Source organism: Narcine bancroftii, chromosome 7 (assembly GCF_036971445.1).
Source record: "Narcine bancroftii isolate sNarBan1 chromosome 7, sNarBan1.hap1, whole genome shotgun sequence".
In the NCBI taxonomy this organism is placed as follows: domain Eukaryota; kingdom Metazoa; phylum Chordata; class Chondrichthyes; order Torpediniformes; family Narcinidae; genus Narcine; species Narcine bancroftii.
The window spans coordinates 11,471,503-11,494,351 of NC_091475.1; the positions used below are offsets into that span (position 1 = coordinate 11,471,503).

Here is a 22,849-nt window from a genome sequence, read left to right on the forward strand (position 1 = left end):
ATCTTATTTATGGACCTGCATCCAAACCATTGCACTAACGGTCTACAAGTGCTTTGTTGAAAGATGCAACCGGTCGTCAGAGGTTACAGATTTAAGTGATTTCTCTGTTTTGAGAGATTAGATGTGTGCATAGGAACAAAAAGGAAAGTTAGCGGCAGATGGATGGGTTAAATAGTGATGTGGTTAACTGCGAAGGAAATTCAAAACTTTGTTCACAGGATACTTGCAGTGAGCCAGCTGTTGTACAACCAGTCCTACTGCAACCTAACAATTACGAGTCCCAAACATTTGCATTGTCCAACAGAAAAAAAAGCGGTGTCAGCTCATATTAAGAATAATGTGTGCCTTTTACCAACACAGAATATTGACTTGCCTTTCGAATCTGTGGACTGCAATTAGAGTATAAAAGCACAAAATATATATTTTTTTGTAAATAACTGCTTGGATTAGGACGCTGTGAAAAAGTGCTGCGACTGTTACCGGTGGTCCCCTAGCCCAAGGTGAGTCTCTGAGCTCTCTTTAACTTGCCGAATCCCTTAATTTATCTGAGTATTTTTTTCCATCAAGGTATCCCATTCTGAAATTGTTTACGGGTCAGTTTATCCATCAATGAATTTGATTTGCATGGATCCTTGATTAGAGGTTATCAAGTTTATTTCTTTCCCCTGAGTGTGCCAACTCCATTAGTGCTGTCACAGAACTGTTACCGTGCCCACTTTCATGTGGGTTAACTGCAGGCAGGTGATCAACTGTGGAGAAGCATTTTGAGCAAACCTAATCTCCCTCACCTAATAGTTACTCCTCAAGTCAGAGAGAGAGTCGGGGTATCGCCTGCAATTCGTCCTTCATTTGCTTTTTTTTTTTAGGTTTTATTTTAAATAGTATTTGGAAATTAAAGGCATGCATTTTAGTAAGTAAAATAAATTATCCAAACTCCCTTTTCGATTGAAAGATAAAAGTATGTGCATTAAAATCCCTTAAATTGAAAGTGTCCAACTTATTCTGAACAGGGCTGACAATAAGTTATAATGATGTCTTGTGGGTTTCACCCTGTCTGAAGAAATTCTTTTTTATATTTCCAGCATATAAAAAGGAATCCCAATATTTCAGCTATCTGTTTTGTTCAAGAATGCAGAAGGAAAATGAAAGTGGAGTAAATTTCAATGACATATTAACACAACCCTTTTGCTCTTAAAGTAACACAGACTCTGTTGTACAAAATCATAACATACTATTTGCATAATAGGCAAAAAGAAGTGGTGAGTCAGTTTTGCATACATCGCCTCTGCTATTTCCTGATTAAGCCAGGGGGAGGGCAGGTGGGGAGGGAAGGACAATCTACAATAAGGGAAAAAAAAGGCGACATCACACAGGACACATGATCAGCGACAGCCAATTAGATTGAATTATCAAAGGGGAACAGTTAAATTTGTAATTTAGGTTGTGTGAAACTCTTTGGGCCTCATAAACAACCACAGAACCACAAGTTGGGTGCAGACCAGTCACACAACACTGGGTCCGGGATATTGGTCAGCAAACAGCAACTCATTCTGATTTAAACCACAGAGTGCCAAGCATTTCGTAAAGTGGTAAGCATCATCTAACCACAACCAATCCACTATTTTTACATTTCAGACCTCAAAAACAACCTTATCGTGTTGTTTGCTGCGCTGCAGAAGCTATGTGATAAGGTAAAAGGAAATTGCCAGAGATGAACGGTGCAGTGGAGAGTGCCACTCTTAAACTTTCTTGGTTTTCCTTTGAAAAGGTTGGAGACCTGCGCTACTCATTGGGACAGCTTCACTGGACACCATGGCTTCGAACAGCATATTTGAGTCATTTCCTTCATATCAACAGTGCTTCATGAGAGGTAAGCACTCGGGTTTGAAAATGATTCACTGTGAATGTTGAGAAACAGTTCACCAAAACAAAATGCAAGAAAGATGCTGTTATTTTGTGGTTGTGTGATGACAAGGTACTGAGTTCATAGCTCGTACTTAAATGTTTTTATAAGTATTTATTTGTGGCTCCCAATTTTCTCTAGTTTAAAAATGCAATGCTGAAGTAAAAGAGTCAGCTTAGAGCCACATTTTTGCAAAACATGATGTGAGGCGTCTCATAATGGGTTTTGTGAGGAGAATTGCCCTCTTTAAGGCTGGCTAAAGATAGACTGGAGTCTTTGGTTAAGTAGTTTTGAAAACTGAATTAGTCACCCATGCCATTTCGGAAACAGAAGGACAAGATACATGTTTAGAAGCTTATGTCACTTCGAGTCACTAACAGTTGTTTGCTGTTTTTTTAAAAAAATATATAATTTAGCAAAGCAGAATGAATGACCCATGAGCAAAGCCCCTGAAACAAACAGATTTTTTTTTCTAAACTGAATCTATATCTCACTGCTTTCAGTAGAATTTATGTGGCAAAGGGAGAAACGTTGTCTCATCGACTCATGGTGGTTGCAGGATCGGTGCATTCTTGTCAGCCTCATTCAGCTCTCTTGAATGGCCACATTCCCTGCACAGACTTCCTAATAACTCCCCGGGTCCACTGAGCAACTGCTTCCTCAGTGCTGTTAACAGCTAGCGGAAACAATATTCGTCAAATAATGAGAAGGACCTTCCTGAACTAGGGTTGCCTTTTAATTTCTCATTTTGTTTCCCACTGTATCAACAGGAAAACTTATTGAGGAAATTTTTGTGAGTTTGATAAGGTAATGAAAGCAATATATAAATAATCCTGCTTCAGTCCTGCAGAATACAGGCAGTTGAATGGTTCAGACATTACGGGCATTAGTCAAGGCGCCATTTTTAAACCAGCGCAATGAGGCAAAGCAAAAGCATGAAGCAACTATTGGTCTTCCCATTTGATGGATAAATGAAGAAAAAGGAATAATTACCGTGAGCAAGTTGCATTGACAGCCAGAAGTAGTCATATTGAGTGTGCCTTTAACGTTGAGAAGGAAACCAGTGGATTTAGTCTGCTGGTATTTGTGATAACCTTGTTTTTTGGTTCGGCTTCCCCTTTTCCCTGGCTTGTGTACTGTGCTCTGGTCAGCTTCGAGATACGAGGCAGAAACACAGAATGCTTCCCCGCCTCGTGCAAGTTAGATAAATAATCGCGTCTGTGGGCAATTTGTTTCTGCTGCAGTTCTCTCCCAGCTCTTTTCACGGACCAGTCGTTAAAAATATCTCCGGCACCTCTCTCGTCCTTTTTTGCAAAAACACTGCTGGAATTTATTGTCCCAAATTGTCGGCAGTGGGGAAATAACAAATGCTTCTTGTCCCATATATTTCACTTTATCAGGCTGTGCAGTTCTCTCAGAAGGAAATCCATAATTCTTGTCGCACGATATCGTGATAAAAACGAGAAAGGAGCAAAAAAAAACAATTGTTCTATTCTCAGAAAACACTGGAAGAATGCTGACGCATGGACTGAGTGTGGTGCACCACAAAGGATATGGGATTTTTCTATCATACCGCACCAGGCTATCCCTTATGCTCTCCGACAAGGAAACTGTTGAAGTCACACCTTCCGATGAAATGTTGCACCCCAAGAGGATGTATGTTTTCAGTTTACAACTTAAACATTACTTCTATTCAGTAAATACCTAATTGTTCAGGTAATATTTTGTCAATGCTGCACTGTTCCGACAGAACCTTTGCAATGCCTTGCAAATGTTTAACCTTCACCGACAAGCTTCTAATAAAGTTTTGGATTCCTTAGTGCAGTCAATGAAGTAATTTGGAAGAGCTTCACTGTTGAGTAATACAGGAGCTGATTTATGAACAGCGGGGCATCATGAGCCACAAACTGATAGGTTAGAGAATCTGTTTTATTAATTTGGTGCTGGGGACAAATGTTGAGCAAGACCATAAGGAGAAAGCCCTAGCCACCTTCAAATTTGTGACCTGGAATATCAACTGAGGAGAAAGAAGGGACTGGTTGCACCCAGAATCTGATACATAACTGGATCAAAGGCTTCAATTGTCTCAAAACTTCGGTGCAATATTTCACTGTTGACTTTAAGGGCAAAATTAAATCAGCTTGAATCTTCCTCCTGAGTAGTTTTCCTGATGATGACGTTTTATACCCTGGGCCTTAATAAATGCTGCTGTCATGCATCCGTCCTGTTCCGCGAGAGGACCAAATAACGTGCAAGCGCTTCTGAAGGGAATCCATGCAGATAGTTCATTAACAGTGAGACATTTCATAATGTGAATCATTTCAGTCTGTGGTATGAGGATAGGCGGGGAGGTTTAGGTTGAAGGAGTCTGCCTGGTTTAAGGTCATATGTACTTAGAGACTACTCCAGGATTGTACAATTCCATGGCACAAACACAAGTCAAATTTTAGTAAAACCAGTTACTCTCTCATTTTGTGAATTAACATTTTTTTTCTGAAGGTTGGCATAAAAATGTTGAGATTGCAAACCACCCATGCACAGGAAATTAGATTAAATTGATTCTTCTCAAAACTGTTATCTCTGCAATATTTAGTCAAGAAACATTAAAAACGCTGGTATAATAAACAGTTAACCTCCAGGAAATATGTTTACTCACACACACACACACACACACACACACACACACACACACACACACACACACACACACACACACACACACACACACACACACACACACACACACACACACACACACACACACACACACACACAGAGCTCTTGTGTTCACCAGAAACGCTGTAATGACAGGAAAAATGTGCATCTATGGAACGCCGTTTGCAAGCTCAACAAATTCTAAAGCACTTTATAGCCAAAGACCTCTTTGTGCACAGCAAGATCCCATGGTGAGATTCTAATACCGTTGGTGTGCCCTGAGTGACAAATGTTCAGGAAGTATCCAAAAACCTGCCTTACAAAGAGAAGCCTTGCCTGAACACATTTTGATATTTAATGAACATTTTCATTCCGTTAGATTTTAAATTCCTCATCTGTTCAAAATTATGCTGAAATTGTTGTGTGCTTCTGAACATGTTAACCCATGTCCTTCTCAGTAGATGTTGGCTTGTCTCTGAGTGTCAGATGGGGCAAAGTAGCAGCTCTGTGTGGCCTGCAGTAAGTGTCATGACTAAACACACTGTGAGGGACCAAACCCATCCACAATGTGCGATTAGCTCTGAAGAAATGAGTCTTTCCAAGACGTGTAATTTTTGTTAATCAGTGATGAGCATTTCAAGCTGTTTCATTGAAAAGTTGTGTTGATTGTGGAATCTCGCAGTGGGTGTTCTGACATTCAACATGGTACAAGTTTTCTCTTGGTGCCGAGCTTTTGGAGTGTAGAGTAATTTCCTCTAAATCCACTTGGCCAGGATCAAGCATGATGCTCAAATCAGATACTATTATTGATGTGTAATAAAACAGGAATGTAATATTAATGAAATTGCCTTTAGTCTGCAAAGATACACCATTATCATTGCCTGCGGCCCTTACAGTCAGAGGAAAAGAGAGTTCCCAGTCACCGACGATCCATGGATTTACCTCCAGTGCTCCTGCAGACTTGGCAGCCACAAAAGACTTTAGTTCAGTTCAAACCATTGGCAACTGGAGGCTAGGTCAAAACCTCCGACACAACGAGGAAGCCTTCAGTGCTCAGAGCCATTTGGGAGCCCTCCTTTCCTTCAGCATCTTCTCGAATCCCGGTTCTGATACCCACGGTTCCCATGAGCCAGTCTCCCACAAGGCGCAGCCTGGTGTGAGTCTTTGGACCTCAAGTCGGCAACAGCTCCCCGCCTGTGTGTGCCCTTCAGCCCGCAGAGTCCCTCGTCACCATGATCTCCATCCTTAGGATCATCTCCTCTTATTTTCCTTCTCAATTGGGGGGGGGGGGGGTGTTCTCCCCATAACTGGTGCTCTGCACCAGTCCGCTATGCCACCTTTGGTGGCCACTACCAATCACAGGCGTTGCCATCTTGGGCACAGACCCCCCCGTGGTCGCAGGAATTTAAATAAAACATTGTTAGCTCCTTTAATAGGCTGTTTAAAGCCTGTAAGGAGGCGACTGACAGCCTAGCTGGGCAGTAGGACCCTACGGGGAAGCGTTGTGTCTCCTCTCCTTGATCTTCCTGGGTCCATACCTGTTTACAGTAACAATTTACAGTTATGGGTATGCCAATGGGGAAGGAACTAATGTGATGGCAACTGGGATTTCTGATGTTGCTCTGTGGCTGTTTTATTATCGCCAAGATGTGAGGATGCTGTGCATTCTGGCTGTGTTGGTACACTACAGATACCCATGTAGACTGGCTTTAATTCCAGAATTAAATGTAAACCATGGACTCTTAACCAAATAAAATCAGTTAAGGTCTGTTCTGCATTGAAGAAACGGTGCGTAACGTGTTAGCTCTCTCCCACCATATGGTTTTCCAATAGTATCATACTAATTTAGAAGTGCAAACTTGTATTATTCCATGTGAAAGTGGCTAGCCCAAAGGGAGGAAGACACAGCTCTATTTAAGTCAAGAGAGCATACTCCTTGAAGTTTTCTACAAGTGGTGAAGATGATTCACTCCAGAAACAGGTACTTGTGGTTCCAGCTTGTGCAATGGGCACCCTGCACTCTCTTTCCATAACATGGTGTCAGCAGGGTGCTGTATTCCTTTATGAATCGAAGAAGCAATCAGGCCAATCCTGCTAAAAAAAGTCTAGATTGAAGACAAGTCAGTACTCAGGAGGTGCCGGTGCAATCTCTCAGATGTGATGCCAAAATGAGGTCCACCATTCCCTGCAACAGTTGGTGAGTGTGAAAAATCCCGTGGAACGGTTGTCATATTGCAAGGAAGTTCCTACATCACAGCATTAAATATACCTCAAAATGTAGGGGGGGGGTATTGTTTCCTATAAATTCCTTTTGCATGTCACAAGTGTGAAAGGCACCAAGTTAATGCCGAATATTTTTTCCAGCTCCACCGCAGTTTCCTATTCTCTGTTCCATCCCTGTCAGATGAAACCTTCTGCTGATTTTCTTCCAATGTTTGCAGTTATTTCCTCAAAACACGAGAAGAGACAAAACAGGAGTTGAGGAAAGTTCAGGAATGAGGAAACAGATGTGCAAACAAGACGAGGGAACTTGGGGAACAAAGAGAAAGAGGGAATGCAATCAGACACAAACAGAAACATGGCAACATTCAAATGGATTTTAATATTTGCTAGTAGAATATTCAGTAAATTAAATGGTGACCGCTCTAAAAGAGGAGGGTGGACAGGAGATGTCATAATACTTGTTCCAGGCTAATTCTACCCTTGGAGGAAAAAAACTGAGCATTAAGCACTGGTAGTGATTGGAGTGTACGATACTATTTCCCCTCCTTTCCCCTCCTTTCCCCTCCTTTCCCCTCCTTTCCCCTCCTTTCCCCTCCTTTCTCTCCTTTCCCCTCCTTTCCCCTCCTTTCTCCCCTCCTTTCTCCCCTCCTTTCTCCCCCCTTCCTCCCCCCTTCCCCCCCTTCCCCCCCTTCCCCCCCTTCCCCCCTTCCCCCCTTCCCCCCTTCCCCCCTTCCCCCCTTCCCCCCGTCCCCCCGTCCCCCCGTCCCCCCGTCCCCCGTCCCCTCCCCTCCCCTCCCCTCCCCCTCCCTCCCCCTCCCTCCCCTCCCTCCCCTCCCTCCCCTCCCTCCCCTCCCTCCCCTCCCTCCCCTCCCTCCCTTCCCTCCCCTCCCTCCCTCCCCTCCCTCCCCTCCCCCCTCCCCTCCCCCCTCCCCTCCCCCTCCCCTCCCCCCTCCCCTCCCCCCTCCCCTCCTCCCCCTCCCCTCCTCCCCCTCCCCTCCTCCCCCTCCCCTCCTCCCCTCCCCTCCTCCCCCTCCCCTCCTCCCCCTCCCCTCCTCCCCCTCCCCTCCTCCCCCTCCCCTCCTCCCCCTCCCCTCCTCCCCCTCCCCTCTCCTCCCCCTCCCCTCCTCCCCCTCCCCTCCTCCCCCTCCCCCCCCTCCCCCCCTCCCTCCCCCCCTCCCTCCCCCCCTCCCTCCCCCTCCCTCCCCCTCCCTCCCCCTCCCTCCCCCTCCCTCCCCCTCCCTCCCCCTCCCTCCCCCTCCCTCCCCCCTCCCTCCCCCTCCCTCCCCCCTCCCTCCCCCCTCCCCCCTCCCCCGCTGCCAATTTTTCTTCTTTGAGTTTAGTGACCTCTTTCCATCCAAGTGAAATTTGATTTGTATTTTTTCCTGCCAATTTACCTCCGCTCCTGAAATTCAGTCCGTACCACCCTCACTGCCTCCTCAGAGGGATGGTTTTGAATGGGTTTTTCCAAGTTTTGGAATTCAAACATTAAGATTGGTGTATAAACCAGTGCACAACAAACACAGTGAATGGGGCAGATTGCCCAGCCCTTTGAAGCCAGTGCACAAGATGAATGTACCCTTGTTCCAACCATCAAGTCCACCCAGAGCGACCCATCTCACATCACAAGCTCCACCCTACAATCCCCGCAATGAAAAAGGTAAATAGAATTCTTCTAAGAAGGTAGGACCTGATTAGAAAGAATTCAACCCAATCAGTCCGGATAGATGTTGATAGAGGAGATTGAGACAAATGTTCACATTAGGGATTGAAAATGAAGGATTATTTTACGATGTGTTCAATGAGTTCACTATATTTAAATTCAGAAGCAGATGTTTTTCTAAATATTACCCCAATGAAAGCATTTCCTTTCTAAACCGGAAGATCAAGGCCTTCCTGAGGCCAGTATTCAAACACAGTGATAAGTTTGGTTTTTGCATCCCTGCCCAAAATGTAAATGTGAGTGGTATCAGTACAAGTCTCTTTCAATTACGCAGTGTGTGCTCCATTACACACAGAGGGAAATAAACCTGCAAACGTGGATGTGCAGCACAAAATGCTGCAGATCTTTCAGCACTTGAAAGAAGTGTGGTGATAAGACCACCAGCCGACTGCAGGGGGCAATCTCTGTACCTGCAGGAAGACCACCTGAGGGCTGACTCCACCTGGCCGGCTGTCAATCAGCTGACTGGAATATAGACCTGAGCCGGCCCCTCCTGAGCCAGTCACAAGGGAGCCACCAAAGCATGAGCTGGTGTTCAAACATTACCCTGAATAAAGTCTGTTGTACAGTCTTTTGAGTTTTGTGCTTGCTCGCTGCTACCTCAGCGCACCACAAGAAGATATTTCATCTTTTTCAAAGTAAAACTAGACTTTGAAACTTGGTGCCAGTTCTCGGGTTATTGTCAGAGTATATACACAACCCTGAGATTCTTTTTCTTGCTGGCGAGGCGGAATTACCATTAATTCTGTAACAAAAAAAACTGTACACAACATACACATGCTAACAAATAAAGAAATGTAAGCAGATAAAGAAAATGAATAAACTGAGCAATACAGAGAGTATTAAAAAATCAATAATGAGTCCCTAATTGAGTTTATTGTTGAGGAGGCTGATGGTGGAGGGTAGCAGCTGTTCCTGAACCTGGTGATGGGAGTCTTTTTGAAGCTATTTGGCATTCACTTTCGTTAATATCAATGATAAAGCAGTCAGTTATGATAAGGCAGCTAATCTGCCATACTGGTGGAAAGTTAACATCGCTTTGTTACTTCACCATCAACTGTGGCTTGTTGGTGGGCCTCGGGAGTTCAAGTTCAAAGTCGAACACAATCTGCTCTAGTGTCAGTGGAAGAAAAGAGAATGGTCAATATTTTGGGCCTTCGGGTTTCAGCCTGAAATATCAAGCATTGATGATACTCAACCCAAGTTCCTTCCTCCAGTAGGGTTGTGTTTAGCATCAGATTCCAGAATCTGCCATATCCTGTGTGTTTTGAATTCTAAGTCATATTGGAACCTGAGAAAAATGTACGAGATAAACGTCGAGCATTGAACTGTGGCAGAGCTGCATTGTTGATGTTTTCTGCTCAGGAATTCATCACCAGTGTGTGATGTTAAACTACAATGTCATTATGGAAAGAGAGAAATCAGGGCCAAGGATTGAGGTTTTTGATTGGGGAAAAGCTAGATTTGAGGAGATGCGAAAGGACTTGCAGGGTGTGCACTGGGACAATTTGTTTTATGGGCAGGATGTAGTAGAGAGATGGAAGTCTTTTAAAGATCAGATTTTGAGAGTGCAAAAGCTTTATGTTCCTGTTAGGTTAAAAGGAGGGGAAAAAGGTTTGAGAGAGCCGTGGTTTTCAAGGAATATTGGAAACTTGGTTCGAAGAAAAAGGGAAGCGTACATTAGATATAAGAAGCATGGAGTTAAGGAGATGTTTGAAAGATACATTGAATGTAAGAGGAATCTTAAGAGAGGAATTAGGAAAGCTAAAAGAAGGTACGAGAAAACTATGGCAAGCAGGGTGAAAACTAATCCAAAAGAGTTCTACAAATATGTTAATGGTAAGAGGAAAGCTAGAGACAAAATTGGTCCCTTAGAAAATCAGAGCAGAAAACTGTGTGTGGAGCCTAGAGAAATGGGGGAGATATTGAACAGTTTATTTTCTTGGGTATTCACTAAGGAGAAGGATATTGGGAGATGTGAGATAAAAAAAGCAAATTGGGTAAATATGGGGAATATAGAGATTACAAAAGGTGTAGTTTTAAGGCTTTTGAAGAATATAAAGGTGGATAAGTCTCCAGGACCAGACGGGATCTTCCCCAGGACATTGAGAGAAGTGAGGGAGGAAATAGCAGAGGCTCTGGCGGTAATTTTCCAAATGTCATTAGATATGGGGATAGTGCCGGAGGATTGGCGCATTGCGCATGTGGTTCCGTTATTTAAAAAGGGTTCAAGGAGGAAGCCTGGCAACTATCGGCCTGTAAGTTTGACGTCTGTGGTAGGTAAATTAATGGAAAAAATTCTTAGAGATAGTACTTATAAACATCTGGATAGACAGGGTCTGATCAGGAGCACTCAACATGGATTTGTGGGAGGAAGGTCATGTTTGACCAATCTGATTGAATTTTTTGAAGAGGTGGCTAGGAATGTGGATGAGGGTAGCGCAGTGGATGTTGTCTATGTGGACTTCAGTAAGGCCTTCGATAAGGTACCACATGGAAGGTTAGTTAGGAAGGTGCAGTCTTTAGGTATAAATTTTAAGCTAGTCAAATGGATTGAACATTGGCTGAAAGGGAGAGGCCAGAGAGTGGTAGTGGATAATTGTCTGTCAGTTTGGAGGCCGGTGACCAGTGGTATGCCTCAAGGATCTGTATTGGGCCCATTGTTGTTCGTTATATACATTAATGATCTAGATGATGGGGTGGTGAATTGGATTAGTAAATATGCAGACAATACTAAGATAGGTGGAATAGTGGATAATGAAGAAGGTTTTCAAGGATTGCAGAGGGATTTGGGCTGCTTAGAAAAGTGGGCTGAAAAATGGCAGATGGAATTTAATGCTGATAAGTGTGAGGTGCTTCATTTTGGTAAGAAGAATCAGAACAGAACATATGTGGTAAATGGGAGAGCATTGAGGAATACAGAAGAGCAGAAAGATTTAGGAGTGACGGTACATCGTTCCCTGAAGGTAGAAACTCACGTGAATAGGGTGGTGAAGAAGGCTTTTAGTATGCTGGCTTTTATCAATCATTGCATGGAATATAGGAGTTGGGAGGTGATGTTGAGATTGTATAAGACGTTGGTGCGGCCTAATTTGGAGTTCTGTGTGCAGTTCTGGTCACCTAATTATAGGAAGGATATAAACAGAGTGGAGAGAGTGCAGAGAAGGTTTACCAGAATGTTACCTGGGTTTAAGCATCTAGAGTATAGGGAGAGATTGGACAGATTAGGTCTTTATTCTTTGGAGCGTAGAAGGTTGAGAGGGGATTTGATAGAAGTATTTAAGATTATGAAAGGGATAGACAGAGTGGATGTGGATGGACTATTTCCGTTAAGAGGAGGAAAGATTAAAACAAGAGGACATGAGTTAAGAATTAAGGGGCAGAGGTTTAGAGGTAACATGAGGGGGAACTTCTTTACTCAGAGAGTGGTAGCCGTGTGGAATGATCTTCCGGGAGAAGTAGTGGCGGCGGAGTCAATTGTATTATTTAAGAAAAGGTTGGACAGGTATATGGATGAGAAGAAGATGGAGGGTTATGGGCATTGTGCAGGGAGGTGGGACTAGAAAGGGGTGTTTGGTTCGGTGCAGACTAGAAGGGCCTAATGGCCTGCTTCCGTGCTGTAATTATTATGTTATGTTATGTTACATGAGAGGAGCATCACTTTTTTTAAATTTCAATTTTAATACACAATTCCATTATTTAGATGAGGGGGTCAAGTCAAAGCCCAGTCTGTTTGCCAATGAATGAATGTTTATGTCTCAATTCTTTCATAGGATCCTGCTGAGTGCTGGGTTCCCCATGATAACTCATCAGGAATTAGGGAAGTTGGTACAGAAGCAGTACAAAGAGGGTGCGAGGGGTGAGGCAGGGGGCCCGCACAGATTGGCCAGCCAATTGGTTGGTGAACTATGACGGATGGAGGCAGACCTCTGTCTGTTTGGCTAACCCCATGCTGAGCCCCTGACTCACCCCTTCCGGCCTATCCTTGTTACACTTTTTTTCCGTACTAACTACCCTCATTCCAGATGAAGTGTTTCAGCTCGATGTTGCTCATTGGCTTTTTTCCCATGAATGCTGCCTGAGCCGCTGAGTAGCAGATTGTGGTCAGCACCAGTTTACACTAATCCGACACAAGTCCCATTTTATTCTCCCCACATCCCCGCACTGCGGATTCTACCACTCATCTACATCCACACCCAGAGCAACTTGCAGTGGCCCATTCCCCCCCCCCCCATACATCATTGAGATATTCAAAGTTGCTGCACCTGGAGGAAACTCAAGGTCATAGAATGTTTTTTATTGAAAAATAGACTTTATTCACAATAAATTATTTACAAAAAATAATTAGCTATTCCTCGAGGTCGAGAATGATGGTCTTCATTCCTATGAGCTCTCAAGTTCCTTGTGAGTCCAATCTTGGAAAGTTGCCCACTGAGCGAAGACACCTGTGCGCGTATTTGTTTAACGTGTACTTGATGTTGCACTCCCAGAAGCACACGATACTTCACAGATCAACCAACTAATTCCAATGGCAATGAAAGCCATGGGTGAAGCTAATGGATTTGTTGCAGCCTTCGTCTGCCTTCACGGCCGTTGAGTTCAGAGTAACTTCGTCCGCCTGTTCCATTGTTGAGGACTTGATTGGATTATTCTTTGTCAGGGGCCTCACCCTCGACCTTACTACCAGGAGCAGAGCTCCACACGGCATCGCTCTCAGGGCCACAGAAGCTTCTCCACCACGACAAGGTGATAATCCAGAGAGAATCATATCTAAAAATTTTTATCAATGTAGATTGTTACATTTGTTCTCTAAATATGCCATTAGCACCCCTGTGGTGCCTTGTCACTTCTTCCACCCCCCTCCCCCTCCCCCCCCACCCCCCCAACCCCCGGCACAAGCCTGAAATGTCAGTTATATATTTTTATCTTTGCTATCTAAAAGACTCTGTTTAACCTGCTGAGTTTCTCCAGCATTGTGTTTTTAGTTAAACAATGGGGTCTGCAGACTTGCGTGTTTTACTTCTTCCCCCTCTGTTGTTTGAGGGACTTTCCCTTGGTCTCAGCTGTTCAATCCCCTATAATGGGAGGACTCTAGAATGTGGTCTTTCCCACAGGGCACTTGTGTAGCATCCCTCACCACTATCTCCATGCGAAGAAAGGCCAACAGGTTTTGGGTGTCTTTCACCAAGTAGATGGTCTTCCAGCAGTTCTGGGCTCTGTGTGCATCCCCAGAGACAGCCCGTAGATTAAAGAGAGCTGTCTCGCTGCTGCCGGGGCTGACCAGTGACAATGACCCTTGTATCCTCCTCCACGCACTCTTTGCGAAGCTGCATCCCATAAAGCGATGGACAACAGTCTCCACTCCACCGCGGTCATCTCAAGGACAATGTGCGTGGCTGGTGATGTTCCGGTTATAGAGAAAGGATCTGACTAGGAGGGCTCCTCTCAACCGCAAGCCAGGCCAAGTCCTGGTGCTTGTGTGTGAGCCCTGGCCATGTCATAATAAGAAAGTTCAAATAATACACTCTTGGAGTCAGGACAGAACCTGGATCGCAGGCAGAAATACTACCAGCTCCTCTCCTCACTGCCCCAAAGTTGCCAAGAATTGGGAAGGTCAATGAAAATGTATGGATATCAAGACTTCCTTTACTTCCATCTGGAAGACTGCACATTTGCTGAAGGCCTTCAACTTTTGTAAAGGCAAGGAGCCCACAATATGGCAAGTGGCCTCTGTGGAGGGAACTGGCAGGTTTCTGGTTCTGACCTTCCTTTTGACTGTTGTACATTGTGTTTCCAATATTCATGTGTTTTTATTTACGATGAAAAAAATCATCTTTTAAAATCCATATTAAACCCAACTGAGGAATGGGCATTATTCTTATTGTTCAGTATCCAGCTTTAGTCTGTGGCCATCTGAGCCTGCAAGGTAATTGGTGCTATAACAGGACATGAGCCTGTTGCACAGAATGGTCTTCCTTTGTCTGCTGCTGTAGTGGGGGATGAATCCATTAAAAGTAAACATCTGCACCAGTATTGAGCTAATAGAGGAACACGATACAAATGTATTGAGTATTCAGCAACTGTTTACCAACAGTTACCACCAAACCTTCATGAAGCTTCTTCAAAATTCAAGATTCAATTTATTGTCATAGTAATAAAACAGTCATATTACATAAAATTACTCTTTCCTGCTGTAAGGCAGACAGATTTGCCATCAGCAGAAATTGCCTGAAGCACCTCTTACAGTCAGAGAAAGAGAAGCAAAGGAGAGTCCCCCCCAGCGTCATCGAGGATCCGTAGCTTTCTCTCCAGTGCTTTCACAGCCACACAGAGTCCAGTCCAACCCATTGTCAGCCTGAGCTCCACATCCGAACCTCCGACGTGGTCCAAACCTCCGACGTGGTCAGGAACCCCTCAGTGCCTTCCGCATCCCTTCGCATCCTGGTTTCGATACCTAGTATCAGCCAGTTTCGAGCCAGTGTCCAGCAGTCCGCTGCCCGGCGGGAGTCTCCTGATGGCACCCCCAGCCTCATGGGTTCCTCGCCTAGAGTCGCCAGCATCCCACCGCATGTGTGGATCTCTCAGCCACAGAATACCCTCACTCATCCACTACCTTAAACTATTACCAGATATTTATTCAAAGTAGTACAATTAGATCCCGTTTCAAAAAGCTTGAAAACTTACCTCGGCTACTCTCTTAAAAAAAGGTGCCAACTACTTAACACTAAGCCCTGTCTCTGTGGTTATGCTCCTGTATTGCCTTTTACACCATCTACTAAAACACCTTCCTTTTAATGTTCCCTACCGATGAATCCTGTGAATAAAAATTCCTTTGTCCTTTGCAAGGAGTCGGGTTTCGTGCAGCTTGCTGGCTGGATGATATTGCATAATGGCCCATACTTCTCCATTTCCTGGGCATGCTTCCATTCCAGCCGAGTGTCACAAGCTGTTCCTTGCAGCTGCTCACACCCAGCACCAAACACTGATTGTAGTTGCAAGTGTCAAAAGACTATTCTTTAAAGAAGCTCAGAAGTGATATCGTGAAAGAGACTATTTAGTTTTGTTGGCCTTCGACGAAATTAGATTTATAGACTCCCATTTCTTTAGAAGAAACTAATTGTCCTTAATCCATTTTCCTCTCCAATTACATCTCCCTTAAGGACACAATGGTCAGGTGCAGTAGTACCTTGCACAGGTGGCTGTTCACCAGGCCCGGATCCAAATCAGCAAGTGCCGAGACAAAGTTTTCACAATTGAGAAGAATTACTAGGGTTTGTCCTGTCAAAGCCTAGACAGGGTAAGATAAAAGCTTGAGCTGTGTCCACAAATGTTGCAATGGAGATAGAGATACAAGAAATTGCAGATGCTGGAATTTGGATCAAAATGAAGAGTGCAAAATATACTGCGGGTATCCTGGAATGTCGACTTTGACTAGAGACAGAGACACGCACATGAGATGTAGACTTTGGCTATATTTGCTCTGATTATTAGTTGGAAGGGATACGATTTTCCATTAATGCAAAAGAATTGGTTCATGAGAAATTAAATAAAGGGAGTGTGGAAATCAGCCTCTTGCAATTTGCAGCTCACCCAGTTTTCCAAAGGCTGAAGAATTTGGTGGGCAGTCATTTGCTATGAACTCCAGCAGAAAATGACTTCCCATTGCGAACGACACCATGCTGAGCTCTAATGCACAAGAGCATCAAATAAATGACCTGGACAAAGAAGTAGATGGATGGTCAAGCAATTTTCAGATGACACAAAGGTGGGAGGTGTTGTTGGCAGTGTAGAAGTTTATTTTAGGATACAAGATATGGACAGTTGTACAGAAAAGTGGCAGATGGAGTTCAATCCAGAGAAGTGGTAAGTGATGCATTTTGGAAGGTCAAACTTGAAGGCAAGATTCTTGAGTGGAAGAACAGACGGAGCTTGGGGTCCAAATCCAGAGATCTCTCAAGGTTGCCATGCAGGTGGATAGGGTAGTTAAGAAAGCTTATGGTTTCTGGACTTCAGTCAGGGGATAAAGTTCCAGCTCAATAAAACTCTGGTTGGACAACACTTATGCTCCGTTCAGGTCACCTCATTGCTGGAAGGATTAGAAAGCTATGGAGAAGGTGCCGAGGAGATTTACCAAGATATTGCCTGAATTGGACAATGTGCCTTATGAGGTAAGGTTAACAGAGCAAGGCCTTTTCTCTTTGGCAGACTAAAGGCAATTTTATATAATATCACTTTTCTGTTCTATTACAATAAATAGTATCTGAGAAGGATGAGTGGTGACTTAATAAAGGTCTACAAAATTATGAAAGGCATAGTTAGGGTGGACAGCCAGCACCTTTTTTCCAGGGTGAGACTATCAAACACCAGAGGATGAATGCAGGAAAGTTTAGGGGAGACGTCAGGGGTGTTTTTTTAGTGGGTGCCTGGAATGCATTGCCAGGGGTGGCGGTAGATGCTGGGACATTTAGAAGACTCAGAAAGCCACATGGATGAAAGAAAAATAGAGGGTTATGGGTGTGAGGTCATGAAGGTTTAAATTGTAGAGTCAGCTCAACATCGTGAGCCAAAGGGCCTGTACTGTGGCAGCATGTTCTAAGTCATGGGAATTGATAAGAATACCTGTGTTTTAAAGACCATACATTGTCCTGTTTTGGAAACATCCAGTGATGTATTCATGAATAAAGAACAATTTAAATAAAACTGCACACCCCAGAGATGATTTCACTTGCACAATAATGGCATACTTGAGTATGCACGGAATGGATCATGTACAAGGATTATGTCCAGTGCAGATATAGCTAAAGGACCTGCTCCTATGCTGTACTGTTGTATTCTCTCTGATCTCAAGCATTTCATGGCCTCGTCATGTCCCAATGAAGTTGTCTTGTGGAATGGTCACTGGAGGAACGTGGGAAACAGCAGTTCATGAATGCATTCAGAGATCCTATGTGTCCAATGTGATAATAACCAAATAATGGGGTAAAATATTAATTGCAGGTGCTTGTGCTAAACACACAATGTAGTAATGCTAGGTTTGTCGTATCATAGCTTGGAAATATAATTTTATTTGAAATTTCAGAAATGGATACTATGTGCAATTTGCATTTTCAGTTGAAAGAACTGCCTACATTCAGCTCATACCTTAATGAAGGGCTCAGGCCTGTAAAACTCTTATGTATCTTTATCTTTCCTGTATAAAGAACACTGTTTGACCTGCTGAGTTTCTCCAGTGTTGTTTTACTTCAATCACACTGCATTTCACTCAAGATAATTTTTTAGTACTCCTTGGAGAGAACAATGGCATTCAAATAGCAAAGCAAAAGAAGCTGTCAGTTGAGCCATAATTGACAATGAAATGGGGGTGGTAAAGCATCAACAGGAAGAGCCAACAACCATCCACATCTCATTTGCTTTCCGTGATGTTGATTGAGGAGCAGATATTGGATACACACTGGTCAAAGGTGTCTCTTCTCACAAATGCATTGGTAGCTTTGTTGTGAATGCTCAAATAGGAAAAAGATATGAAAGACATTCCTAATTTCTTCTGATTCCCTTGGGGAGACTCCATGCTGAATGTAATATCTTCACTGCATGGTCAAACGCATGTGCAATTCTAACCAAACTGGTAGGACTGCTACCTCAGGACTCCAGTGAACAGGTTTAACCTGACTATATGGAGTTCACGCATTCTCACCCTGACCACGTGGGGATCCTGCGGAAGCCCTGGTATCCTCTCACATTCCAAAGGCACAGGTTGGTAGGTTAATCAGTCAACAGTAAGTTTCCTCTTGGGTGTAGGTGAGCAGTAGAATCTGGATAGAAATGTGTGGAGAATAAAAAGCAATGGGCATTAAGAGATACTTGATGGTTGACACTGACTCTGGGCTGACAGGTCTGTTTCTATGCTATGTGATTATCTGGCTGTCCCCCCCCCCGAATAATTTCAATGCCATTCTCCATTGTAAAGACTGATATGATGGGTTCTGATGGAAGCTTCTTTCCCCTGTTCTTTCCCAAATGATAAAGGTTGTGAATATCTCTGTAGCCTCTTTAGCCTCAATCCATAAGAACTCTGCTTTCCTTCAGCTCCAACCACCCCAATGATGTTAGTTCTACTAATGGTGCCTGGGCCAGTAGACACTTGGAAGCCCAAACTGTTGAAGACTCTCACATCTTCATCTGTCTTCCCCTTAAAACATTGCACTTTGACCATTCTTTTCATCACCTTTTCCAATGAAATATTTTATGATGAAGTTTTGGAGAATTTTACAACATTGGAAATTCCACAATCGAGAGCTGTTGTTGAATGTGCAAAAAAAAAGTTTTGAACCCATTCTGACATTGAAGAAGAACATCCAGATTAAATATAGGGTAAAAATTACAAACCTTGCCTCTGTGCACTGAGGAGCCAGGCAATGATTTCAGAATGTTTTTCAAGTAACATTGTGGTTGTATCGGGCATTATCATCTGCGTGTCAAGTTGGATGCAGTAAGAATTATAGTTCCAAGCAAGAAACTCACTATTGTCTCCTGAATTGGGAGGCAGACTCCAACCTGATGGCATCAATATTGATTTCTCCAATTTCTGTTAATGCCCTCTACTCGTCTTTCTCTTCCCCACATTCCTGCCTCTTTTCCTTCAGCTCCCCACTCCCTTCCCTTCCTTCTCCCATCAGATAGCTACCCTTCTTACCCCTCTGCCCTCTCAGCTTCATTTTTTGGATTATTTTATTTATATTTTCAAATCAACGTGAAATTCATCAGTTACATAAAGGAAACATAATCTCACCATTCAATGTTGAATTTGAGTAAGAATAAAAGAACAACTCCCAACCCTCCCAAGTCCCATCCACCCAGGGGAAAAAAAGGAGAGAAATAGTCAATAGAATTGGAGAGGAAAGAAGAGAAAGAAAAAAGGTTACATTGGATTCATCAATCTCCTGCCAAGGGGCAAATATCCTGATTTACCCAGAATCCCGGATGCAGGCAGTTGAGGGCAGGGGAGGGCATCATTAAGAATCTACACCTACATGTTGAAGATATGGACTCCAGACTTTTAGAAAAACATTGTATTTTTTCCAAAGGTTATAGGTGATTTTCTCCAGGGGAATATATGCTTGTATTCCTCGCCTTCCAATGCGTCATATCTAGATGGGAATCAGATTTCCGGGTCACAGCTGTACACTTCCTGGCCACCGCCAATGCAATCTTTGCCAATGCGATCTTTACAAATTCTAATTGGTGTTTCAACACCTTAATTTTAGGTCTTGTATCTGCCATATTTTCCAATATAAACAATTCTGGTATCTGTATAAATCAAATCTTAGTAATTTGTTCTTGAAGATTTCTCAAATCTTCCCAGAAAGGCCTCACCTTGGAACCGGTTGAATACAAAAAGGTACTTGTTTCTTTGCCTCATCTAAAACATTGATCTGATATTTCTGATTTTAATTTGTGCAATTTTTTGTGGCATAAGGTAGAGTTGGTGCAAAAAATTGTATTGCGCCAATTTAAACGTTAATAGTATTGGTCATGCTGGCCTGACACAAGTCGGACAGCTTTTATCGTCAACCCAAATCTGTCTCCTGTCTTTGTCTAGATTTATGCAACCCCTGTTTTCAGGTACCTATTTGAAGTAGGAAATAAGCTTATGAAATAAATTCCTTTGTCATCCCCTTTTGAACCAGTCTCTTCTCCACTGCCCTGCGGTAAGGTCATGATTGGGCCCAATTTGTCCTTAAATAAGATTTTAATTGAAAAAAGCAGAAGATTGTATTATTAGTTACACCATATTTGATTTATAATTGATCAAATGACATTAATTTCTCCTGCTGATAACAATCCTCATTGCACCTGATCTCTTTTTGGGACCAGGTGTCCAGGATTTTATTGCCATTGTTAAAGGAATTATTTTTAGCTCGAGGCTTTTTAGGAGATAGCCCTCCCCCCCCCACCACCAGCTCTGATTTGATCATTTATTTTATTCCAAATATTAATTATGTTTTAATAAGGGAGCTTTACACCTGAAATTAATTTTGAATTTCATTTATATATAAAATCTTCGGCTATCCTCTCTTCAACCTTGTACAGCTTTATTTTTGCACAAATAGGCTTGTCCCCTCCATCAAAGAGGGAGGTGACGAGCTTCATTTGGGCTGCTAAATAATATTTCTTGAAGTCTGGGAGCTTCACCCCTCCCATCTCATAATCCCATGATAATTTATCAATAGATATTCTAGGTGTCTTATCCTTCAGAGGAATTTCATGACATTTTTGGTTAAGTCTTGAAAAATCTTCTAAGGTAATGGAATTGGAAATGTCTGGAAGAGATATTGGATTCTTGGCAATGCATTCACTTTTACACAATTGACTCTGCCAACAAGAGTTATTGGGAGAGTCATCCATTTACCAAAGTCTTCCCCAATTCTCTTAAGCAAGGAAAGATGGTTCAACCCTTGTATAAATTCCATAAGTTACTATGCACCTTTATCCTAAATATTTTCTACCATTTAGCAGCCACTTAAATTCTGAATTTGATTATAATTCCCTCCTGTAAGCGGCATAATTTTGCTTTTTATCTCAATTGACTTTGTAACCTGAAACTATCCCATAATCCTCCAGTTTAGATTGCAGTTTTTGTAATGAGTTTGCTGACTGTCAGATATATCAGTACGTCATCAGCAAATAAATTAATCTTGTGTCTTTCTTGATTGACCCTTAATCCTTTTTATGTCTTGATCTCATCAGATAGATCTGCTAATGGCTCTATGAGGGTAAAGAGAGCTGGAGATAATGATAACCATGTCTACTGGATCTGGATAATGGGAAATTTTCCCTTTAGTTATCACTTTGGCTTTAGGCTCAGAATATAGAGCTTTAATCCAATTTATAAAGGTTTGCCCTCACCCAAATGTTTCTAGCACCTTAAATAGAAAATCCCATTCCAGTCTGTCAAGGCTTTTTCCACATCAAGAGCCACAGGGACCCTAAAATCATCTCTTATTGGTGCCAGTTGAATTATGCTGAGCCATCTGCTGACATTATCTGCAGATGGTCTCTTTTGCACAAAGCCTGCTTGGTCCACATTAGTTAATTTTGGCAAATACTTCGCCAATCTATTTGCCAAAGCTTTGGCAATAATCTTATAGTTCAAATTCAGTAATGATACGGGTCTGTAAGATGATGGTTTCAATGAATCCCTATATTTTTTAGGTATAAACCAGATTTATTGCCGTTGAAAAAGATTCCAGGATGGTGTGGGCCACAATCGCCTGATCCAATATCTCCCTTCTGTATCCCCCTCTTACCTGTTAGCCTGTGTTACTCCCCTTCTCCCAGTCCTTCCCCTTCCCTGCCCCTACCATTTCATTAAGGCATCTACCTAATTTTCAGCATGCCCGAATAAGGACTCAGGCCCAAAACATCACTATTTTCTTTTTCTATGGATGCTCTATGTCCTGCTGAGTTTCTCCAACTTTTTTGTATACTGGTTAAAGTAAAGTCAGATCTTAACATTTATCACGATCTCCTTATTAAAAGAAAGATCCAGCTGCTTTTCAGCAAGTCTCTTTACTGACTGGAAGAGATCAGGGTCATTAGATAAGTATTACCAACAATTTGAGCTGCCATGTTGATGAATTTCTTTCGGGTGCACAGGGTTAAACTCATTCCTACCTCATCTGATAGGCTGATACATGCTACAAGATAGACTGGTGGCCGAGTCAATGAAAACAACCAGAAGAAATAAACAAGAGTGCACTGGGTCGGAATGCGGATTAGAGGATGAGAAATTGTGGTTTGTCAAAACCGTAATGGCCTACAGGAGTGAGGACCAAATTCTTGGGACTGGTTGCTATTCTCCTTCAGATACATCTGTAGCTTCATATCTCACTGTCATTAATCTTCATTCATGTAGCAACATACCCTGTTTAAAAATAAACTGCTCACTTGTGTGACTTAGAGATCTCTCAGAGCATTCTGGAACCAGTGAACAAACCTGATTGTGAATAGTCTTACCGTACATATGCGTGTAATAGTCAAATTTTGTGGACCAATTTTTAGAGTAAAATGTAGGGGGTCGACTATTATATGCATATTACTTTTTATGATGGTAAATACCTGCATTGATCGAGGCGTCGGGAGGTTGGATGAGCAACTAGGACTGGGTGGCAAGTCTGCGTTCAGGGCATTGGGAGCTTGGATGGATAGGCAGCTGGGGCCTATGCTAGAGTCCACAGTCGAGTCATCGGGAGGTTCAATAGGAGTGTGGTTGCAACTGGTGGTAAGTCCACAGTCAAGGCTTTGAGCGCTCGGAAGGGCAGGTGGGTGGGTAAATCCATGCTCAGGTT

General features: G+C 43.0%; 1 protein-coding gene across 3 annotated transcripts in view; it reads left to right on the forward strand.

Moving 5' to 3' along the window:
* Positions 1–1,441: 1,441 nt before the first annotated feature.
* The window catches only part of runx1 (RUNX family transcription factor 1), a 198,215-nt gene continuing 176,807 nt past the window's right edge, over positions 1,442–22,849 (forward strand). For all 3 annotated transcript variants that reach the window (XM_069888817.1, XM_069888819.1, XM_069888818.1), the window contains exons 1-2: positions 1,442–1,589; positions 1,769–1,870. In XM_069888817.1, the coding sequence (XP_069744918.1) occupies positions 1,813–1,870 (58 nt within the window). In that variant the 5' untranslated portion in view covers positions 1,442–1,589; positions 1,769–1,812. The remainder of the gene's footprint in view (positions 1,590–1,768; positions 1,871–22,849) is intronic.